Genomic DNA, 24,740 nt, shown 5'->3' with positions numbered 1-24,740 from the left:
CACCAAAGGCGCGCATTAAACATTTACACCATAATGTCCATTACACGTTAAGTTACACGCCATTATGTCCATGATGTATTATGCCAAACACCATAATGCCTATTAAAAATGCTACATAAGTGCTGCTTATCTACATGCTCATTGCCAAGGGTTCCATGCTCATTGCCAGAGGTTCCATGCTCGTTGCCATGTGGGATTACATGCTCATTGCCAAGGGGGAATACATGCTCGCGGTAAATGGGGGACAGCCGCAGCCAGGCAGAAGTGATAGCCACTGACAGTGGCAGAGCCTGGCTGTATTCAGAGCACTGTGGGTCCCGGCTATTTGAAATACCCCTTTCACACCAGAAAATGCATTCCCAGGTTGGCCCCTTTTACACCAGCCTAGTCCCTGCATTTTCTGGTGTGAGGGGGGAGAGAAAACCACCCATCCCCCCTTTAACCAGTTATCTCATTTAACCGGCTATATCTTCAGAACCAACTGACCCATTTACATGAGACAAGTATCATATTGAAGAACTTTTGAGTGGGCTTTGAATGATTTTGGTCCAGTGAATCTGGAACGTTTGGTTCCATAGTAATCTGCCCTCAAAGAACATGAACAGCCATGAAATTACATTTCAAATATAAAAAAAAAAAATCAGTTTACACACAATATCTCTGGAACCGATTGACCGATATGGACCAGCCTGGTATCATATTGAAGGCCCAGCGATTTGGAATTTAATGAGATCAACCACAAGCTTCTGTGATGCCAGGGGGGGGGGGGGAACCGACAGCCGTTGGAACCGGGGGGGTCGGAATTGACGGGTCCCATATTATCCTATGGGGGAAAAAAACGATACAGCTTTGCCAGGCGATATCTCCGGTTCCCGGGGGCTAGAGACACGGGGCTGGGCTCGTTGGAAAGCCCTGGTCCTCAACTACAAAATGAAATGACAGGGAGGGCACGTGCCTGGGTGCCTCCCCCCCCCTGAATCCGCCACTGCTGGCAGAGTATTGCAGGAGAGCCTGCCCTATAAAGGGCTCAGGTGGTTAATGACACCTAAAGATCCAGGGAGCTCCCAGGCTTGTGCTTAACAAGCTAATTACCTCACAGCCTTGTGAATAATTGCTCACAGAATATTGAGCTGATGTGGCACAGACCTGCCACTGGAGGCCACCAGTGAGTCAAATGCTGAACACAAAGCCAAAGCAGACTGAATCATAAATCCAGATTCCCAACATGCCTACGCACCAGATTCACCCTAGATTTCATTAATCAAGCATACAATACCATTCTCATCATGCAATCCTGTCCATCCATCAAAGTTCATGTCCATGATATGATCATGGAAAAGGTGCCAGATATTATTGTAAAACTGTAACAAACTATTAAGTTATAATCGATGGATCGTTCACCAGAGCTAGCTGATTATGTACATGCTCTCAATCTGCAACTAATCTATTATGAAAACATTCCACAAAGCCTTGGGGTCATTGACAAGTTGATAATTTAGGATGGGGAACTCCTGACCACAGCAGTTATCAGATCCTGACTCTGTGAGGTCAGTGTAAATTAGTTGCAAGATTTTGTTAAGTTGGGAGTTGTATCATTGGGACGTGCCACAGTCACTATATGTATCTGGAAAAGTGGTTACCAAGTTGCCACATTGATTCTCTCCCCCAGTGTTTAGCATTTTTTTCTGTTCTCAGTTTTCTCATTTTCATACCAAAGCTTACTGTAGCTCGCACACTTTGCCATCTTAAAATATAGGTTGGAAGGGAAGTTGCCCAAGGGCCCCTAAAATGCTAGGGGCCCAAAGTCTACCTCCCCATCATAAAGCCCTGCCCTCCTTCTGATCGCACCCTGTATACCACTACCACCACCCAAAGGGACCCAGGCACCCAACACCTTGATTGCAGTTGGTGCTGCTGATGCCCGCCCTGCAGTCTGCCAGCCGCGACCGCCTGCAGAGCATTACTGGGTGGGAACGAGGCTGCGGCGGGAGGTGGGATCCCTGCTTCCACTTTCTGCATTGTGTCGCCGCACAGAGCCCCTGAAAGTGTGTGATTTCCGGCTCCATTGACATTCTCTGGCCGCAGGTGGTTAGCAGCCCCTAAAAAAAATTTAAGTAAGGGACGCCTAGATTGTAAATTGTATGTATAATATACAGCTTTTGAAAAAAAAAAAAAAAAAAGTCTTTTAATTCGTTAAGAGGCTTTCACCCAGTAATCATTGTGTCCCTGATGAGGGGGTGAAAGCATTGTAGCGGCGTAGGATTAAAGGACTTTTATTCAAAAGCTGATCGATATTCTGTTGAAGTGCTGCACACATCCCTTGCATGCTTATAGTGTGGACACCTCATCAAGCAAATGGCTATACAGTATTATAGATTTGGAGTGCCAGACTATTTATTTGAGTGCTCTCTTCCCATCTTCCCATAAATTGGGGGGTGGGGTGGGGGGGGGGGGGTGTTGGAATATTATTGGGTTACACTTATAAAGCAATTCTGTGCAAAGAAATGTTGCTAATTTTTGGAGTTGAACATTTGATTTACAATAAATAATTCATAATAATGTCCAACTGTTCCAACTATCATAATTAGTTTGAGAATTGACATTTTTCTGAGTGGTTGTTTAGGTAGGGGCCCCACTGCACTGCTTTTCGCAGGGGCCCAGAATGCTGTTAAGATGGCCCTGCCTTAGGGGTAGATATATTAAGCTCGCTGAAGTGATAAAGTGTCTGGATTTTATCACCGGCCAAATCAGCTCCTACCTGTCATTTTTCAAACCAAGCCTGTAACTTCTAAGTTAGGAGCTGATTGGCCAGTGATAAAAAAAAAAAAAAAAAAAAAAAGACGATTTATCACTTCACCGAGCTTAATAAATCTGCCCCACTGTATTCAGTTTGGGCCACTGGTGATTTAGCAATTTGTATACTAATCCAGGTACCAGCCTCTTGGCTTTGACCCTGACAATTAAATTCATTAATGGCATATGACATCAATGTATTACAATAGCAAGATATAGCCCCTTGTAACTGGCAAGGGCATAGGAAATCCCTACGGTATAAATAGAAGCAATATGCTTATTCAAAACCCATCCAGGTGGAAGCTCTGTGAGGAACAAGTTCTCCTCGTTCAGAACAGTTTTTTTATTATTATTTCTTTAACCAGTGGATTGCCTATAGAGTCTTACAGAAGTTGCCCTTTATTAGACAATTGAAATAAAACAAACACACACACACACACACACACACACACCTCTGCAACACTGGAAGTATCCTGGCAACATGGCCTTGTCTAATGGGAGTATTTACATGTTTGTTGTAATCTGCATGTCTGGGATTAATTGCTACAGCTAGAGCACTAATCTAAAAAGCAAACAATGTCTGCTGTTGTGGAATGAAAAATAAAAAAAAAAAAGAGCAAAACATCTTAAGGTCCCATAAACAGTACAATTTTTGTATGCAATTTGGACTAGATCGCATCGCATCGCATACGTTCTGCAATGCAATGAGATGCAATCTAGTATAAAGTATGTGCAGCACATACTTTTTGAGGTGCGTGATGGGATGTGCACAGAAGTGTACAATGGGGGTTATACAGACCAGATTGCACAACTTCTTATGTTGCAGAGCCCTGCGATCAGTTATACGCCCCACCAGCTAGAGTGAAATCCCACCCTGTGCAAGGCTATAAGCTTGTAAAAATGTAGCAGTCCCTTCGAATAACTATACATCCATTTGCACTATTGAATGATTTTTCCACAGTGTACAGACTGTGTGCAGTCCAGTACTTACTCTGTGACTGAGATAGAAAAAGGCTGTTCGGGGCCAGAGCAGACGTCACACACCCTCCCTCAAGATGTCTGGGCACGCCAGTGTTTTCCCTAACACTCCCAGAAAACTTCCGGTTACCAACCCCCAATGCCAGTTTCCTGTCAGTCAAATTGCATTGCAACAGTGGTCAAAAAAGTACCAGGATTTTATTGCTGGATGGCCTCGCACATGCTTTGGCCATTGATTATGGCCTGGCCTGCACGGTCGCAGCTGTGCGATAAGGTCTGAATAATCCCCAATGCAATCTAATACCTCAGACACCCAACCTTATTACCTCTCCGATGGGTTTGGTCTGAGCAGCTGATTGATCTCTAGGGAGTAGCAGAAAAAGGCCCAAAAAAGCACACAACAAAAATAATGAATCCATGTCTAGAGAGAAGAGAAAAAAAAAAACTTGGTAAGCTAGGAGGTAGAAACATCAATTGGAACAGTAAATAAAGCACCAGATATTAGACTGAAAACAACTCACTGAGATCACAACACATAGGATGTTAGAAAGCCCATATCGTTGACTGGACAGAAAATCGGGAACACTGAGCGATAGAACGGAATGTAAGAGTATACCTTAGAATGAAGAACAGAGACGTTATTAAGCATACAGATTGAAGCGTTCGTATGTAATTGTATATCTGTTAGCCAAGGACGTTTCAGCCAACCCAAAATCAGATTCCAGAAACCTTTATGTATTGTATAAAGATTGAATGTTTCATAATGTACATGTGCTACAAAGTGCTATCATTTGTAGTCCTCTAAAGTCAATGTTACACAAATTATGCATAAAAATAAAAACCAAAAGTCACAGAAATGCATAAACACTAACAGGTGCAAATGCAGTTATTTTTCAGTCTGCAATCAGTTAATCATTGTATTGTATGCAAGCCTTTGAGTTGTTCATATGGGGCCCATTTATCATGTAATATTTGCGTCCAATTCCCATGAAAACGATAGTTTTCAGGTGTTAGCTGCAAATATTAAGTATCCCCCAAATTTATGTAAGAGGGACTGCAGTAGGAATCACCGATACCTGCTGTGATCCCTCCTGCTCCCTCGCGGCCACATCCCCCATAGTTTTCTATGGGGGGGAATATGATGGTGCCCGATGTATCAACATCGGGCGGCATCACAGTGGGTTCCTGGGCTACCGCCATTCTGAGATGACGGTAGCCCTATGGGCTATGGACCGCATTGCCAGCGCCGTTTCCACCTTTCGAGATCTTTACAGCGATGCGGAAATGGCATGTGCAGCTGCTAAAACAGTGAGGCTTGCGGCTAAATGCAGTGGACTCCCGTCATCTGATAGCGAGGGTTCCCCCGAAACATTGAATGCGGTGAGTGGCCGGTGCGGGGGTTAAACGGAGAGGGTCGCTTCTTTTCGGTGATCCCTGCCGTTTAACTCCCTCGCCGGCCACTTTGAATACTGTCCTATTGTCTCAACCCAAGGAATTTACCTTTTACTGTACGCATTGCTCATCCATTTTTACATATGTAGAGTCTGGTGGTTTCCCATCACATCAGCCTTTAACAGCTCCATGTGAGGTTTTTGCATAAAACAGCAAAAGTTAATATTGCGTAATGGTTATACAAATTTTCTTGTGCCCAGTGGGCTCATGTGGTCACTGGACAACAGGAGGATTTAATCAATACCTTAATAGTCAATGGTTTTCAGCCCAATTGGAAGCTCAGGGTTTTGCATTTTCGGTACTTGTTTCCTAGCACGGCGCCCAGATTTCCTACGTACGGCACCGTAGGGAAATCGCATCGCGATGCGATTTTTAATGTAATTTTTTCTATGCTCATTGTACCCCACTATATCGCATTGCATGTCCCGCAAAATCGCATGCGATTTTATAGGGTGTGGGATGCCATGACATTAGGTATAAAATTATATGATTGTATGTCCCAAAAATAGGTTTAACGCACCCCCCCACTATCCACGCCAGCCCGAAGTGTGGCGAGCGGCGGCGGAACGCGTCCTCCGACCTTTTCATTCCCCCTCTATCCACATCGGTGTGGAATTGATTTTATATAGTGTGGCGAGCGCACCGAGCCCGAAGCATGGCGAGCCCCGCGAGGGAACGCAGATTACTTTACATGTATTCCGCTACGTTTCGGGCTCAGTGGCTTGCTGCGCTTGCCACACTATATAAAATCAACTCCACGCCGACGTGGATAGTGGGGTAATGAAAAAGTCGGAGGATGCGTCCCGCTGCGCTCGCCACGCTTCGGGGTGGCGTGGATAATGGGGGGGGGGGGGGGGGGGGGTGCGTTAAACCTATTTTGGGGACATACAATCATATTATTGTATACCTAATGTCCATAGGTGCCGATTTATGTTTTCGCTGGTGGGTGCTCAAGCCAAAAATATAGGGGAGTGGCTTCATGGGGAAGGGGCGTGGACACAAAATAATACCAATTTATATTACGCAGCACAGTTGTCTCCAATATTCAAATTAGACAGTGACTGTCAGTGCATGGCCAGGCCCAGGCAGGCACCCCAAGAAAATAGAAGCTTACAAGCCTGACAGGACTGGAGTCAGATACTGTTGTGAAACTACATGTCCCAGCATGCCCTGTCACAGTTTTAGCAATCCATTATATAAAATCTATGGTACTTATGTAGTATCTGGGCTGCCGATTTCTAAATCGGGTCGGATCGGGAGATCGCATCGCATCGCATGCGACCATGCGATTCGATGCGATGCGATGACCCGATTTTTCCATAGGAATCAATGTTAAAATGGACTGAGTCCATTTTAACATGGAATTCAATGGGAAAAATGGGTCCTTTTCATACCCCTACTATCCAAGTGGGCATGGAGTTGGATATAAACCTGTGGCGAGCGTAGCGAGCCACCGAGCCCGAAGCGTGGCGAGCGAAGCGAGCCCCGCGAGGGGACGAATACCGTCCCCTCGCGGGGCTCGCTTCGCTCGCCACGCTTCGGGCTCGGTGGCTCGCTACGCTCGCCACAGGTTTATATCCAACTCCATGCCCACTTGGATAGTAGGGGTATGAAAAGGACCCATTTTTCCATAGGAATCATTTTAACATTGATTCCTATGGAAAAATCGGGTCATCGCATCCGATATCGGATGCGATGCGATGCGATGCGATGCGATATCGCATCGCATCGCATCTGATTGTATGCCTTAACTTAAGGCATACAATCAAAAAATCGGCAGCCCAGATACTACATAAGTACCAAATCTATGGCAGGGCATGCTGGGACATGTAGTTCCACAACAGGTGGAGGGCTGGGGGCATGAGTTTGACACCAACCACCGATCTAAACACTCCTCCATTCATTTATTCCCTGGCTGCTGTAATATGAGCTCTCATACCTCCCAACTTTTGTCCTTGTAGATGCGGGATGCTGCTCCTTCGCGCCGGAGGCGCGACGAATTTTCAGGGGGCGTGGCCTAATTTCGGGGGCGTGGCCTATGCTCGCGGCTCCCCCGTGAGGCCACGCCCCCATTTTGCCGCTATGGGGGCATGACCCAGAGGCTCTGTGAGCCTCTAGCCATGCCCCCAGCCCCCTGGCTGCGGGAATAGACGCTGTGCGCATGCGCACAGCGTCTATTCCCCGCTGTTTAGCAGCCGACAGGGGGTACTCCCAACAGCCCCCCCACTCCGCGGGACACTGCCGCCCGCGGGTGGGACATCGGGACAGGCCCTGACAATCGGGACTGTCCCGATAAAATCGGGATTGTTGGGAGGTATGAGCTCTGGTTTTTATAAATGGCCTGCCCGCACTGGGCCTGCTATTCATTTCAATTACATTCTTGATTTTGCACACCATAATGCCAGTTACATGGTACATCACACACAGTAATGCCCATTACATGTTACGCCATGCACTGCAATGGCCATTACATGTTATGCCAGGACTGAAGAGGTTTTTTGTAAAGGAGGGAAAACATGGGCAGTAATAATAATGCCCATTACATGTATGCCACACACCGTGAAGCCCATTACACATTATGCCCATTAGTTGTTATGCCACACACACCGTGAAGCCCATTACACATTATGCCCATTACTTGTTATGCCAGGACGCAATTTTTTTCTAAAGTAGGGATAACATGGGCAGTGCGCGCCAAAGGCGCTCATCAAAATATTTCATAATGGCGATTACACGTCGCACACCCATTACATAGTATACCACATGCCATAATGCCTATTACATGTTATGCCACACACTGTAATGCCCATTACACGTTATATTAAACACAGTAATGCCCATTACACATTATGACACACACACACACCATAATGCCTGTTATATATGGGATGCTGTCAGCATCCTGGGAGTCAGTAATTTGCAGCAAACATTACATTTGTATAGCTGAGACAAACACATACTGTACTAAAAAAAAAACACTAAATAAAATTTTTTTAACTTATTATTACAGTATACTAATATTGCTGCTGCATGAAGCCCAGCTCACAAGAGAGAAGCTTCAGCAGCCAGGACCCTCAATCTCACAGCAGTCAGCCACTGTGGGCTGGAAAGCCTGGCATGTGCGTCCACATCTGTCAGCTGTCCCAGTGATAGTGTGGGCGCCCACCTTCCATGTCAGTGTTCCGGTCTCCTCTCAAAGCAAACAGGAGGCTCCATGCGCTGTTCTCCCCTCGTCCCCTCCAGCCCAGTACAGCATGACCTCGTACAGCACAGCACAGCGCAAACCACTCCCCCTTTCCACTAGGCTCTAGTCCTCAGTCTATCCAGCAGCAGCTTATCCCCCCACCCGCCCAGCACAGCAGGACACCCCGCCCCGGCTCCTCAACCACCCGGCAATGCAGGCGGCCGTGCCCTGATATACAGCGGCGCAGCTGCGGCGGGAAAGCAGGACTTAAAAAAAAAAACGCCCGCCCATACAAATGAATGGGAAGCCATTCATTGGCTGAGACCTCTCTCAGCCAATCGCTGATTGGCTGAGAGAGGTCTCAGCCAATGAATGGCTTCCCATTCATTTGTATGGGCGTTTCTTTGTTTTTTTTTAAGTCCTGCTCTCCCGCCGCAGCTGCGCCGCTGTATATGAGGGAACCAGGGCGGATCGCCGGGGGAGGAGGAAACGTACAGAGCAGACGGACGGACGCGCAGCCCAGCAGCGTGATTCAGGCTGCCCGTGGGTGCTCATGGATTTCTGTGGGTGCTCAAGCCCTTGAGCACCCACAGGATCGGCGCCTATGCTAATGTCATGGCATTGCACAACCTATAAAATCGCATGCGATTTTGCGGTAGATGCAACGCGATGGCCTGGGGCACAGAGAGCAGTGAATAAATTACATAGGAAAATCGCATCGATGCGATACCATTTTCCTACGCAGAATAGCCCACTAAGCAAATTGCTTAGTGGGCGCCGTTCTAGGAAACAAGTACTGAATTTTCCTTATGTGGCAAACTGGCATGAGTCATCCTAAAAGGCTGCCATTGCAGTCATATTAGTACATAGAAAGGGTATGTGGCCATTAGTCGACAGTAAAAAAAGGTCGACAGGCAGGCAGAAAGTCAAAAGAGTCAACATGAGTTCTTATTTTTATTTTTTTAACTGTCTTGTTCATACTTTACCATCCCAGTGGGCATAGGGGGAGAATGTAATAGAGTGCTGTGTGCAGCCAGCCATGGGAAGGGACGCTGTACACAAATATGATGCATATGTCGACCTAAACACCCCCCCCCCCCCCAAAAAAAAAATAAAAAACTTGTGTCAACCTCTTTTCCATGTTGACATTTTGCTTGTGTCAGCCTTTTCCATGTCGACCAATAGAGGTCAACCTTTTGACTGTCAATCCAATGATCCACACACACCATAGAAAGTGCAAATGTATGCTGCAGGTCTATTGCTGACTCAGTGGAAGTATACAGCATGATTTGCTTATTCTCTCATAGCTCATCAGGCAAACACATCCAGGAGTTCAAAAGTACATGCTTGAACTCTGCTAAATCCAATCGTTATGCACCTGCTGAGTAAAAAGCACTTATGCCAATGGCAAAATTTTTGGCTAACTACTTGTGAAACCTCATGTCTATGAGGTAATAGCACAAGAGAAGACTTGTAATATAAACATGCAAAACCAAAACAAAGGTGACCTTTTACATAGGAGGATGTTATCACAATGGTGACATTATGCTTTTTTTGTAACCGGTTCCCTATTAAATTAAATAACATTGCCATAATACTGTAGGCCAGTGGTTACTAAACTGTGTGCCTTGGCTTGGTAGTCCAGCACCAATTCTAATTATTTATGATCAAAATAACCAGTGCTTGCGGTGGCCAGTTATAAAATATGTGGATAAACAGTAGCTAATCTTGTTACTCAATACAGAACTAAACCCACAGATGACATTTAAACACAATTTATTTAATGAATATTTTTGTCTTAATTTCCCAATAAGAAACTTTTGGCCTAGGGGTGCCGTGGATAGGATTCTGATGCTACAGGGTGCTGTGATGCAAAAAAGTTTGTGAACCACTGCTGTAGGCTATTGAAGGCAAATAGTGTTGCTTTAACCCTTTCTAGAACTTAAAAATACAAATCATTAATATAAACTTTTACAGCAGATAAGCATTTTTAAAAATCATTTAAATTCTGATGCCAACCAAAACCTGCGGCCTAAAATTGGCAAACTACTGGGCACACCTGCTGTGACCAAAGCACTGGCCAAGAGAACCCTCCTGCCCATCCTCACGGTTTGTCTCTTTCTTTTATTTCTGCAATGGTAGCAGATGGTCAAACTGAATAGTCCCAGGAGAGAACTGCATATACACAAAGCATGATAGAGGGTAGAGCCCAACACTAGTTCAGTGCCAGCGTCCTTATCTGGGCAGCACAGCCGAGGTAGCCTAAGTGACGCCATAGTCTGGAACACCACAGGAAACATGCTGTGTGGAAATGTATATAACTTAACGACAGCAGGTGTTGCTCAGCTCTTACTAATTTCATTCCACGAATAGCCCATGTCTAATACTAGTCATGGGCTATATAGCTCCCAATTAGTGACATTAAAGTTTATTAAATCCATTAATACACCAATCACTACCACAAAGCAGGCTATGTCCACAGACATTTTTAGGAAGTTTGCAAGAAATAATGATTGCTTAATTTTGTCATGGTCCTCTCCTTTATACAAAGACTGGAAAAAACCCCTATTGAATATTGATGTATTCTAAGGGGAATTACACTGCAATTTGATTACAACACTTACTTTTAATTTAGCAATAACAAAATGACCACTGGCTGGGCATTGAACTCCACAGCCAAGATCATGAAGACCAAAACAAGTTTTTGTAATTCCAGAGCGCTATCTGTAGTTGACCTTCCTCTTGGATATTTTTGTAGTACCCAAAAAAGAAGGAAAAGACCAATAGTGTAATAATGTTAACACTGTAGAAACCACATCTATTTAAATATGAGGCTTTTAATCGTACCGCAGGGATAGGTCTACTTAGTGGGTAGACATATGCACTTGATTGAGGGGAACCTTATTTCCACCAAAAGATCCACTTGCTTTCTTTACACATCAGGAACAAATGAAGCTCCAAAAGATGAGAGAAGAAAAGGATGGTGCAGTACGTTTTTTTAATTAAACAAATAAAATTTAACAGTGGCACAGGGGGACAAAAACAGAGGACCCTCACCAGATAAATATGTCTACCGGTGTAATGTAGACAAACAGCGCTTATAACCTTACACCGGTAGACATATTTATCTGGTGAGGGTCCTCTGTTTTTGTCCCCCTGTGCCACTGTTAAATTTTATTTGTTTAATTAAAAAAACGTACTGCACCATCCTTTTCTTCTCTCATCTTTTGGAGCTTCATTTGTTCCTGATGTGTAAAGAAAGCAAGTGGATCTTTTGGTGGAAATAAGGTTCCCCTCAATCAAGTGCATATGTCTACCCACTAAGTAGACCTATCCCTGCGGTACGATTAAAAGCCTCATATTTAAATAGATGTGGTTTCTACAGTGTTAACATTATTACACTATTGGTCTTTTCCTTCTTTTTTGGGTACTACAAAAATATCCAAGAGGAAGGTCAACTACAGATAGCGCTCTGGAATTACAAAAACTTGTTTTGGTATTGTATGTGCTTATGAAGTGGTCCTTCATTATTTGTTGATCCTAAGCTGCTGTTCTGTGAGCGCACGATTATTTGATCTCTTTCTTTGTCTTGTCTAAAGATCATGAAGAGGCCACTTTAATAAACACATGCCATTAAAGGAGTAAAATTAATACAGGATCCTGGAAATATGTTTTCATGAATACTTAACAAAAGGTTTAAAAGGTAACAACCCCCCTTGTGAGTGCCTCTGTGTTTGTGCATGTGTGAGAGAGAAATAGATGCAGTTTCACTCGACATCAGAAGGAAGTGGTTTGGAGACACACAATCAGACACTAGATTATATATAGATGTTTAAGTGGAAACGATTTGTTAAAAATAATCTTGCCGTCTATAGTACTTTTGAAATGACTCTTTCAGCAGTAACCCCCCCCCCCCAAAAAAAAACCTGCACCCCTATACATTAATGCATGTGCAGAATACTGTTACATATGGAAATTGACTAAACACTGCCAGGAGTAAAGATGGCGCCTTCAGAGTTGCTGTTCTCACATACAGCGACGTAAGCAGCGCGCTCCCCACCATAGCGGGGTTCGGTCACGACCAGTTGTTTCCTTCCTACGTCATCCGGTGCGCGTCCCCTGTAAGGGGAGGAAGATGGCGGCGTTCGGGATACTCAGCTACGAACACCGGCCGCTAAAAAGACCACGACTCGGCCCGCCAGACGTGTATCCGCAGGACGCCAAGCAGAAGGAGGCAAGTGCAGGGTCACCGCAAGCCCAGGGCAGCGTTGGGGGGGAGGAGGAGGGTCCTGTTAGGGAGAGGCCAGTGCTGGCTATCTGTATGGGGAGACAGGGCTGTGACATAGAGGACGATACACATATACTACTGAGGCTGACACTGGGAGAGTGAGATGCGGGGGACAAAGGAGCAGATGACAGAGGGTGCGGTTGTTCTAGGGAAACAAGGATTCGGACATGAAACTAATATGAAATAAAGATGATCACTCAGGGGAAGACAATGTATATGAGATAAATACACCACCCAATACTGTATACACATAGTAGCCTAGACCTAAGATGAGGTGTTATCATGAGCATACCTGGGTGACTGCTGGCTAAGGATGTCCTGATTGTACAGTTACCAATGTCATGAAATAAGTTAAGGCTACATGGGAGGGTAGTATGTGTGACGCTGAATATCTGGTAGAACGGGAGCTGGTTAGTGAAGAAAAGGGGTTTGTGCAGCAGAGGTGCAGGTAAAGATGAGATATGGTGTGTGCTAGGGGTTGGATTGGGGTAGGTGGAGCAGTGGTATGTTGTGGTGATCGAAAAGATAAGAGTATGTACTGGAGGGGGCAGTAAGGATGGGTGGAGTGGGTGTGCACTTAGGAGTTTGGATGGTATGAGTAGATGTGGGCTGGGTTGGGGGCCAGTAAGGACAAGAGGAGGTGGGCTGGGTTGGGGCCAGTGATGACAAGAGGAGGTGGAGTGGGCTGGGGCCAGTGAGGACAAGAGGAGGTTGGAGTGGGCTGGGTTGGGGCCAGTGAGGACAAGAGGAGGTTGGAGTGGGCTGGGTTGGGGCCAGTGAGGACAAGAGGAGGTGGAGTGGGCTGGGTTGGGGCCAGTGTGGACAAGAGGAGGTGGCGTGGGCTGGGTTGGGGCCAGTGAGGACAAGAGGAGGTGGAGTGGGCTCGGGTTGGGGGCTAGTAAGAATAACTAGTAAGAATAACCCCATCATAAGCTATATGCTGGAGGAGAAGTGTGCTCTGTTGAGTATCTAGTTCGGTTGAGAGACCAGTAAAGGACTAAAGAGTATGTGTCATGACTCAAAAGAACAGTAAGAATGTGCCGAGGAGGTGTGTGCTGGGTCAAGGTCCCAGTGAGGACAAAGGGCGAGATGTAATAATCCTTGGAAAGTGATAATTGGCCAACCAATACTAACAACCATTTTTCAAACCCAGCCTGTATAATGACAGTTATGAGCTGATTGGCTGGTACTTCTACACCCCATTTTATCACTTTTCAAGCTTAGTACATCTGGCCTAAGAGGAGGAGAAGTGTGCTGGTTGGCCTGTTAAGGTGCCCATACACGTCCCGATGCGGGCGTGCGTTTTCCGCTTAACTAGCACGCATTGCATTGCATGCCTTGTGCGTGTGTTTTGCATGCAATGCGATAAAAAGCAAGTACAAAAAGTATGTGCAGCACATACTTTTTGTACTATGTGATGAAGTGCCACGGGAGCGCACACTTCAAAGCACAGATCGCACCGCCCGCATCGGGACGTGTATGGGCACCTTAAGAGTGATTGGACAATGGAGGTTGTGTGTTCTAGGTTAAGGGCCAGAAAGAACAAAATAAAAAAATAGTATAATCCTTTTTTTTATTTTTTTTAAGAGCCAATAAAGATGTGTGCATTGGGTTGTGGGTACTGTAAGGATTATAGGAGGAGTGTGCTGGTAGAGGGCTGGGGAACATTTTAGTGTGCAGAAGGGTCCGTTAAGGGTGAGCACAGATGTTTGTTAAAGGAACTAGCCATAAGCTGGCCTAACACTAAAGACGGGATGTACTAAGTAAAACTGCGGTAAACCCCCTGTTTTCAGGCATTTTCAAATGTACTTAAACATGGTCGCCGGCAAGGGTATCGCCACCTTTGTGTGGCAATACCCTATAGAAGCCTATGGGCTTCTATCGCCACCCGCTGCCTCCACCGACCCCTCCACCGCAGATTCCGGCCCTCCTCCCCCTGGCTTACCTTCCTCCAGGTCTCCCTGGACACAGAAGGTAAACACCTCCTCCCCTAGCAACGCAGTGGATGTCACTCCGGCTGCAGGGGGGAGGAGGAGGCGCCGGGGACAGCCTGCTTAGGCTTCCCTGCGTGAGGGGAGGAGGAGGTGCCCAGGGATGTGACGGAGGCCCCCCCCCCCCCACACTCCACATCACAGGTATCGCAGGGGGCCTCCATCACGGCACTGCGATTGTAGGCGCATATGTGAATACATATGCGCTAGCACCGCTGTGGTGGGGCGGCAATGTATTTTAATACATCCCACCTTAAAGCTGGGTACACACTGGAATACAGACAAAAATGTATAGTCAGGCAAATTGGTTAAAACAGTTTGGTATTACCAATTTATCTGACCAATTGTACCCATTTTCCAGCTTTTGGAGAAAGTGGTTGTTAAGGTGCCCATACACGGTACAATTATTGTATATATCGCATCGGTTGTACTAGATGTAGTCTAGTACACAAAGTATGTGCAGCACGTACTTTTTGAGCTGTGCGATGAGATGTTTGACGGGAGCGCGCATCTCATCGCACCCAACAATTGTGCCGTGTATGGGCACCTTTAGTCATTTGCTCCCATTGTCAGATTTTTGCACCGACCAGAAAGAGTGGACAGATCTTAAACCTGGGTACACATTAGAAAATATTTATCCAGCATGACATCGCTGGGGAGCTAGCATTGGAATGTGCTTATGACGATGGGGTAACGATGCCTGGAGCGACGGCTCGCTAGAGATGTCCTCCGGTTGAGCTGCAGGAGCTTCTGCAACATAATTTGTACACATTGGACTATTTGATCATTTTGTCGCTTCAAACTGTCAAATTGGCAATATTGTTCCAAAAATTGTATTTGTACCCAGTTTTATAGAGTGTATCTAGCTATAGATTTTATGTTCATCCAAGTACAATAGTTGGCAGCTGTGAAAGAAAACTTGGTAACATATAACTAATGTCAAAAATCCAAAAAGCTGGAAAATGGTCATTCAATTTAGTTGTTTCAAATTGACTGATTTTTTGTTTACATTAAGTAGCCAAATGAATACTCAAGATTTTTCATGGGCCTTGTCTGTTTTGGTAAGCTGTCCGACAATATTGCATTAAAGAAATTTACATTGGATCACTCTCATGTCCTCTCTTAACTCGGATGGTAATTGTTTTCTGGAATTCAATTGGCTTGATTTGGAGGTTGGGCTTATGTACTATGCTTCAAAAATGTGTGACCAAACTGTATCCTAATAAAAGCTTGTCATCTTCTGCCCATACTCCACTTGGCTGTGTATATGTGGTCTCTTCGTGAGTAAGTGGTTCAGCTTATGACTACAAGGAAGTCACTGACTTGGTCCCATTAGATCAGGGCTGGGCAACACCGGCCCTCCAGATGTTGATGAACTACACAGTTTCAGCATGACCACATAGCAAAACTAATGCAAAGCATCCTGGGATGTGTAGTTCATTAACATCTGGAGGGCCGGTGTTGCTCAGCCCTGCATTAGATCTACAAAGCAGCAGTTGTTTAGCAGACCTGCTGAAGCTCAAAAGTACAGTTTCTTCTTCAGGATCCATAGGCTCCACAGATTACAATTTGGTTTTAGCTGGTTTAGCATGAACCGGGCACCAAACAGTTAAAGCTTTTTGGTCACAGAATGCTTCTTCCAAGGGTGTTGCGCAAGTTCAAACAGGAGGGAGGCACAGTGCTCCTCATAGCTCCAGATTGGCTGAGGCACCCTTGGTTTGCAGACCTGCAAGATCTTCCAATCAACACGTCTTCTCTTTGCAGAGGCCTATTGTCAGACTACTGCAGACACCTGGGTGGTCTCTCATGTATACGTACTTACCTTTCAGAGACTTCATCCGCAGTGCTTTTGTTGTACAACACCTCCAGCACATCCTTTCAGGGCATTGGCTCTGCAACAGGCCATTCATACCCTTCTACAGTCAGGAGTTATAATACTGGTTCCGTTACTTCAACAATGGAGAGGGTTTTACTACACGCTGGTCTTGGTGTGCAAACCAAATGTTTTTTTTTTCCACCCATACTCAACCTCAGTGCTCTCAACAGGTTTAGCCATGTGCCCAGGTTTCACACGGAAACCCTCTTTTCTATTGTCCTGGCATTGGAAACTGGGGATTTTATAGCTTTTCTGGATATTCAGAATGCATACCTACATGTACCTATCAATGCCATCTATCAGCATTCTCAGACTCTGTCCATGGCCCCATGGGTCTTTGCCAAGTTTATGGCAGTTATAATTGCAAATCTCATGTGTTGGGGAATCTGGATTTTCCACTACCTAGTCGACCTACTGATCACAGACTGGCCTCCGGCAGGTCTTCAATAGCATCTACTTATGACCATTGCCTGTCTGCTAATGCACAATTGGATTATTACCTTTAAGGAATTCTCTGTGGCTGCATCTCAAAGAATATTGCTTTTAGGAGTCCTTGTAGAGTCTCAGGCCCAAAGGATGTTTCTGATGACAGACAATATAAAGATACTCCACCCTTTTCTACATAGCTTTCTTTAATGCCAGCGGGTGTGCATACACTGAGCCCAGACAATGCTGTTGCCTTGAAAGGTTCACTCTTGTGGTGACTTCAGATGTCCTAATTGGACAGGGGCTGTCCATTTTGGATATCAGACTGGCATCTGTGGTGAGTAGTACCCAGTCTCTGGGGTTGAAGAGCAGTGTCCAGTCAGGCATACATGAAAGCAGGTTTACCTGTTTCTGTGGTACTCCAGGCTCATTCCACTCGGTCTGTGAGGCCTTCATGGGCGGTGTGTAGTGGCGTGTCTGCCGAACAGAGCAGCCATGTTGTTGTCCATCCATACTTTCATCATTCTCTATTCATTTGGTACCTTTGCTTCACGGGCGAGCTTTAGGTGAGCTCAACAGGTCTTTTGGCCTCCTATTATTCTTTATGCTGATACACAGATCCACCTCCTCCCCTGACCTGGATGTCACAGATCCTTCTTTAAAGGTAACATGTCTAAGATGATGGTCTCCCTGTTCTCCTTAATCTCACCTCTCACAATATTTACAGGGACTTCATCTAGTGTAGCATGCAAGTGCACTTTCTTGGAGCTATTCTTTAGTCCTGCCTTTTCTTCTAACCACATATAGAGTAGCCTTAGCATTTGTGCTGTTTCCATCTTAGGATCATACCCATTCTCATCATAAAAGCATCGAAACCTCCTTATCCACTTACCTGGTCATCTACAGACTGAACTTCTGCAACACTCTCCACTCCAGTCTGTCCTTCTCTGCCCAGCTTTTTTCCCGCTCCAAACATTCTACACCCCACATTGATCCCCTTTCATAATCCGATTCAAACTGGACTAACTTATAAATCAGTCACCTATTCCTGTCTTCATTACATCTCTGGCCTTATTGCAATTGACTCCACCAAGAAATGCTGCTTATCCTCCAACTGATTTTATTTTTTTTCTCCTCCAGGATCTAATCTATGCTGCTCCCTACCTCTGGAACTGTTTCTCTAGCACAGTGGTTCCCAAACTTTTTGAATCACGGCACCCTACAGTATAAGAATATTTGGTACTTGTGTAGTTTCACGGCTGCAGCTTAAGCTAAGTTTGAAGCTACGCTAATAGCGTCGCCCAAAAGCTGCCTTACTTGTGTAGTTTCATGACGGCAGCCTAAGCTGTTATCAGCGTAGCCCAACGGCTGCCTTCCTTGTGTAGTTTCACGAAGGCAGCCTAAGCTATGTGATCAGCGTAGCCCAACGGCTGCCTTACTTTTGTAGTTTCACGGCGGCAGCCTAAGCTAAGTTATCAGCATAGGCTGCCGCCGTGAAAGTACACAAGTAACTACCGCACTGTTGGCAGGAACTATATCTCTGTCCCCGGCGTCTCCTGTTGCCACGCTTCGGTCTCGGTGGCTCGCTGCGCTCGCCACACTATATAAAGTCATCTCCACGCCGACGTGGATAGTGGGGGTATGAAAAGGTCGGGAGGACGTGTAACGCGTCCTCTCGTGGGGCTTGCTGCACTCGCCACGCTTCGGGCTGCCGTGGATAGTGGGGGTGTTTCAGGAACACATTCACACCTGCCATATCATACATCTGAGACAGTAATGACGACATGTGTTAACTTGTAACTGGATTTTAGTTTATTATAATAATAATAATAATAATTAAAACAACTTAACACATTACAGTACTTCTGACTGACTACGCTGGATCTGACAGGGGCGCTTAAGCGGCCGCGGGAACACTACTTCTGACTAACTATGCTGGCCGCGGGAACACTACGCTACTTCTGACTGACTACACTAACTATGCTGGCCGAGGGAACTACGCTGATTCTGACAGGGACGCTACGCTGACGGCGTAACTGCCGTTGTGAAACTACACAAGTACCGAATATTTTTCACGGCACCCCTAGGCCAAAAGTTTGCTACTGAGAGTTTCAGAAAAAATATTAAATTAAATAAGTTATTAAATTCTATCCTTAGGTCAAGATGTGTGGTGAGGAATATGATCTACTTAAGTTTACCCACATATTTGATAATAGGAAACTACAAGAAGTGATTTTTCCCATTTCATTCACCATAAATAATTTGAATTGGTTCTGGACCACCAACCTGAGGCACCCCTGTAAGTGCTCCGAGGCACCACAGGGAGCCTAGGCACACAGTTTGGGAACCACTGCCCTAGCAGACTCTCCACCTTTCTACAAAACTTCAAAGGGGCTCTCACGACCCAGTTCTTTATCAAAGCCTTCCAGCTCTTATCCGAACTCACTGCACCATGCGCATTGCTTGCTGTCTCTTCCGACTGTCTTTTTATTTTTTCCCCTTTGGATTATATGGTTTCTGTTTATATATTTTGGGCCTGATTCAGAGCTGGTTGTAGTATTGTGATAGTCTGGCAATAGTTTGTGTGTGGCGCCCCCACATGTTGCAAGCCCGCCCCACCCAGCAAACATTTGTAGGCTAGAGTGCGAGCGCTTTGCTGTGGAGTGAAGTGCAAACACTTTAAAAATTTGACTTTCTGGCTGCCCTCCACCGGATGTGGCCCAGACATGCCTCAGTATAAGTGTTTGTGCATGCATGTGAATTGGTCTGAATCAGGTGTTGACTATATGGCGGATATTCAATTAAACTCTCTATTAAAATAGCCCAGGTAATGAGTGCCCAAGGCAATTCAATTAGTCTCAAAAATTCAACAAAACTAGTGATGTGAGTTGCAGGCTTACTACCCAGAAATTGTGTTGGAAACTGCAGGTTACCACGACTAAGTGGCATTGTTTAGGAGCACTAACCTGCATCTCGCAATTTAGCTGCAGGGCACGGTGTGGCTAATTGAATAACATTGGATACTTATTCCCGGCTCTATTTAAAAGTTTGTGTAATGTGACACACACACACACACACACACACACACACACCCTCCCTCCCCCCCCCCCCCCCCCCATTAAAAAAAAATGTCCCCGTGTGTTATTTACATAATCCTCTTGCAGCTATGTATGGGATTTCAATCTAGTCTTGGTTTTCCACTCAGAACTTTTCCCAGAGGCAATTATTTTGTCATTCAATTTAGTTGTTGAACAGTTGACTCTGTAAACCGTTTATAAGTATAAGACCAGGTGAAGTTTGATGAGATTGTACTGTACTTTGCACCTAATTAAAGATTACATGTAGATGGACCCAATTTGCTGTCCTTCCAGTGGTTATAGTTCATTAGGTCACCAACATTTAGGTCGACATGGGGGTAGATCAACATGTTTTTTTTTTTTTACATTTTGACTGTTGACCTACCCGCATGTCGACCTAGTGCTTGAGTCGACCTCCCTGTCGACTAACATGCTGGTGACCCAATGACCATTTCCCCTTCCAGTTTTGATTCTTCTAAACATTTACACATACTGTGAGATGATTAATCTTTTTGGGCAACAAAGTATAAATACAGAAATGTGCAGCGTTCAAGGTATCAACAGGGGGGGGAGGGAGGGGTGTTAGGTTTAGGCAGTTGGACTTGGGAGTTAAGGATAGGCACTAGGGAGAGTTAGGACCAGGCTTCGCAGGGTGGGGGTTTGAGTCAGGCTCCGATTTAGGGGAGGGGGGGGGGGGGGCGCGCAGGATGGAGGGTAATCCCTATTGGGATTCTCTCCATCTGGATGCCGGCATCAACCGCTGGTCATCTGTATGTATCCTTGCAGCATTGATGGTGTAATGGTTAGCACAGAGGCAGAACTTTGGGAGGCAATGGAGTCATCTGCCGCCGGGCTCCTGCTCCCAAGGTGGCACCTCTCCTTCCCTGCCAGTTTAAGGGGGAGATTCTCTAAGGTGAAAATGCGGTAAAAACCCCGTTATCAGGGTTTTTACCGCATTTCGGGATGCTCTAAGAAAAATTTGGCGATGCCCCATAGAAGCCGATGGGATTCTAAAGCGAGCCCCTGCCACCCCGCATGGACCCCCGCCGCCCCGCATCGCCCCCTCACCTGTGTCCGGGCAGCACAGAGCTGTGCTGCCCCGGACCTGTGACCTTTTCCCTGCTCTGATCCTCTTCCGGGTGCAGGGAGGAGGAGAGCCCAGCCCGGCGCAGCAGCAGCAGCACCGAGTGTGGGAGGGAGGGGGGAGCCGCCGGGACCTGCTGGGACCCGGCGACTCTCACTGCAAAGGACAGCTCTTAATGCAAGAGCTGTCCTTTGCTATAATTATCGCATATATTAGAACATATGCGATAATTATAATTGCGAAGGGGGGCGGAGATTTTTAGAGAATCTCCCCCTCAATCAGTTAATTGAAAGCCGTAGATATCACTTTTGTGTCTGACTCTCCCTCCATAGACGACGTCACACACTCTTTATTTTAAACATAATGTACATAACATACACACATACATACATATATTTATATAAGGTTCTGTGTGGGGGGCACAAATATTTATTTTGCCTCCGGGCAACTGGGAAGAACTTACGCCACTGGGTTAGCATTACCACCTCACAGCACTGAGGCTTTAGGTTCACTTCCCACAACGGCCCTAACTATGGGTAGTATTCAATGCGGCCGGCGAGGGGGTTAATCAGCGAGGATTACAGAAAACCAGCGATCCTCGCTGTTTAACCCCCTTGCCAGCCGCTCGCCCTATTCAACGTTCTGGGGAAATCCTCGCCGTCACAGGACGGCAAGAATTCCCCAAAACAGCAAGACCTGCGGCTAATGCAGGAAACCCGCTGTCTTTAGCCGCGAGTCTCTCTGCTTCTGGAGCCGCATACGCCAATTCCCCCTTGCTCAAAAAACGGAGCGAGGGGGAATTGGCGTATGGGGGGGGGGGGGGGGGGTTGCGTTGAATACTGACAGGGTGAGTGGTGACAGCGAGCAGGAAGCCCACGGCATTGAATACACCCCTATGTGGGGTTTGTATTTTCTCCCTATGCTTTCATAAATTGCTCCAGTGTCCTCCCACACTCTTATAAATATATTAGGGTTAGTTAATTGAATCCTGACAAAAATGAACCCTAGGGTGTATAGATGGGGCAGGTAATATAGATTGTAAGCTCCACAGGGGCAGGGACTGAAATGTTCGCTGTAAAGCGCTGTGGAATGTGTGTGAATATGTGTGTGCTATATAGATATCTAGTAATAAAAAGGTTTTTAAAGTCTAGCGTTTGCCTTGATTACAAGGAGACTCCTACTCCTGTAATAGAGGTGACTGACATCTGTTCAATATGCCAGTACTTTACATCTGATTAATAGACTGAGAATTATGCAAATAGTGTTTTAAAGTTTTGCATCTGGCACCTGTAGTTTGCTCATAATTGTGAAAAGATTCTCCTTTAACCCTCTGCCAACATTGCCAGCGTCGCTCACAGAGACTGTTCTTATTTAACTAAACTTCATTGAATTGACTGGGCTGTTTTCATATTTATTTATACTGAAAGAACAGTCACTGTGAGCGACGCTGGCATTTTTAGCAGGTATTTTGAGGTCCTCTCACAGCAACGTTGATACTTAAAGGGTTAAACTCTTCTAAAGGCTACCTGCTAGCTGTTTTACTGTTGTTGCTTATAGAAGAAACATAAAAAGTCACCTCTGGTTCAGTGCTTATAACCTAAGACAGGGTGTGTGAGGCATTAAGGGAAACTTGCAGACCTGATCTATAGCAGGAACCAGGAGTGAAGGTTTTCTAATGTAAGTGTTCTACATTATTTAGGAAGAAAGTATATGAATGCAGCAGTGAATTAGCAAAATGCTGTCAGATTAAATAAAGTTTATAATCCTACAAACTGTCTGGTTTCAATTATGTGCTTGTCTGCAAAGCAAGATTATTTTATGAAATGTGCAGACTTTACACAAAGTGCACATCCGAGAAATGTATGATTCAATTAGATATGTCTACTCACTGTACTTAAGGCAATATTATGTGAGTTTTCCATAAAATGCGACCTTGAACTGCATAAAAAAGTGGGGAGCTCTCCCTGGACCCCAATAAAGAATCAGAAGGCTGTGGGCATAAGGAAAGTACTGGACACTCTTCAAAAGGTGTGGTATGACGCTCTGACAGTCAAGATTCCAATGGTTCATATACGACATCGGAATCCCGACCGCCGGTACGCCAACAGGGGGGCAAGCACTAAGATACCCCTTGCTGGCTCGCTGCGCTCACCACAGGTTCTATTCTCCCTATATTGGAGCTGTGGACCCCCACAAGGGAGAATAGCCCCTGTCAGTTGGGTTCCCGACTGTCAGGCATTTAACAGTCGGGATTCCAATGTCGGTATACTGACCGTTGCAATGCCGACTGATGGAAAGTCATCAGCACTCCTATTCAAAGGTGTCAAATATCTGATTTCTGCATAAAAAAAGGAAAATAATGAGAAAATTAATTGAAATAAAAAATGTAAAGAAGTTTTATTTTGGTGTTATTTGAGGCCACCCCTTCCAAAGTAACATGTACTGCAGTTATGCCAATGTAAACTTCCAAATGCCTAATTAGTCATTAGGGATGTGCCCAAGGGCTTCTGAAACAAGTCCCAACATTTTTTTTCCACCTGCAATTGCAGATGCTATTTGCAGTTCAAATTTGCCATGAAAACATCTCGCACAAGCCAACTGGCACCTAATTGAATTGAGAACATTTGTGATTATATGAAGGCACAATGCCACACCTTAAGTGCCTTTTTGGATAGGTGATAGAACCATAAAGCTGCATACCCACTGTGTGATGTCCGCTAATGTTATGTGTGATATCATTTAGTGTGTACCCACTATATATATTTAACGATGCATGCTCCTGCGGGTCGTTCACAGAGCCCCCAGCCAAATCTGACTATATTGTCAGCAACTGCGTGTTCAGCCAGGGTCCAGGTCTCTGATATTGTTCAGTGTTTTAGCTCTATATCACTCGTTCCGCGGTACCACTGACATCTTATCTATATCGGCTGTGCCGCATATCATTGTGTGATCCCAGCTTGATAAAAGTGTGTATTGTGTGTTCCTCGTAAAAAGAAATGTTCTACCTACATAAACCACTTTTCTAAGTGCCCTGTTGTAGCATCTGCTTTTACAGCGAAGTCACGTGCCATTACTGCTCTGCAGATATACGTGATGGTCATACAGCTGCTATGGAATTATCACACCGGAGGACATTTAGGTGGTGATTGATCATAATATTGAGTCATGAATATTACATGATGTACATATTACATGCCTTTGCTGTATGCTCTTGTGGGCCACATTTAGCCTGTACAGGATAATGAAGATTGTCTATGTTATAGAAAATATTATTTGTATTAGTATGCAGATTTCTTGTGCTTATGACCAGCTTGGGTTACTAGTGGAGAGTGCAGGGTGTCTTTAAAATGCCTCCAGCTCAGCATATGGGTGTAAATATTTGAATTTTAAATGCAGTTATTAAACACTTTATATTCGTTGACATGATCCTCAGTCACCGTTGGATTTTACCATCTGTGCACATGCATGACTATCCTTAAAACCTAAAATGTTGAGGTGCATTCAAACTGGTCTATTTCTCTTTCAATGGTCCTGGTGACACAGCTCAACACTGGGATGTAGGAGGGTCCGAAGGAGCCAGGCACCTATCCT

The 24,740-nt window shown here is 45.3% G+C and overlaps 2 protein-coding genes across 9 annotated transcripts in view; one reads left to right on the top strand and one right to left on the bottom strand.

Annotated features, from left to right (window-relative positions):
• Window positions 1–10,683, bottom strand: part of LOC146035633 (G-protein coupled receptor 143-like) — a 54,652-nt gene extending 43,969 nt beyond the window's left edge. For both annotated transcript variants that reach the window (XM_083159204.1, XM_083159205.1), the window contains exons 1-3: window positions 10,467–10,683; window positions 4,293–4,387; window positions 4,098–4,192 (exon numbers count right to left, since the gene is read on the bottom strand). In XM_083159204.1, coding sequence (XP_083015330.1) covers window positions 4,098–4,192; window positions 4,293–4,387; window positions 10,467–10,683 — 407 coding nt within the window. The remainder of the gene's footprint in view (window positions 1–4,097; window positions 4,193–4,292; window positions 4,388–10,466) is intronic.
• Window positions 10,684–12,456: 1,773 nt separating this feature from the next.
• MED12 (mediator complex subunit 12) overlaps window positions 12,457–24,740 on the top strand; it is a 75,266-nt gene continuing 62,982 nt past the window's right edge. For 5 of the 7 annotated variants that reach the window (XM_083159203.1, XM_083159200.1, XM_083159202.1 and 2 more), the window contains exon 1: window positions 12,458–12,641. In XM_083159203.1, coding sequence (XP_083015329.1) covers window positions 12,543–12,641 — 99 coding nt within the window. In that variant the 5' untranslated portion in view covers window positions 12,458–12,542. Of the gene's footprint in view, window positions 12,642–24,740 lie in introns of all 7 variants that reach the window. The other 2 variants (XM_083159198.1, XM_083159201.1) reach the window with 1 other exon arrangement.

This window comes from Crinia signifera, chromosome 9, assembly GCF_055691185.1.
Source record: "Crinia signifera chromosome 9, ASM5569118v1, whole genome shotgun sequence".
NCBI lineage: Eukaryota > Metazoa > Chordata > Amphibia > Anura > Myobatrachidae > Crinia > Crinia signifera.
The sequence above is the reverse complement of the archived record's forward strand: the minus strand, read 5'-3'. Positions and strand labels throughout refer to the sequence as shown.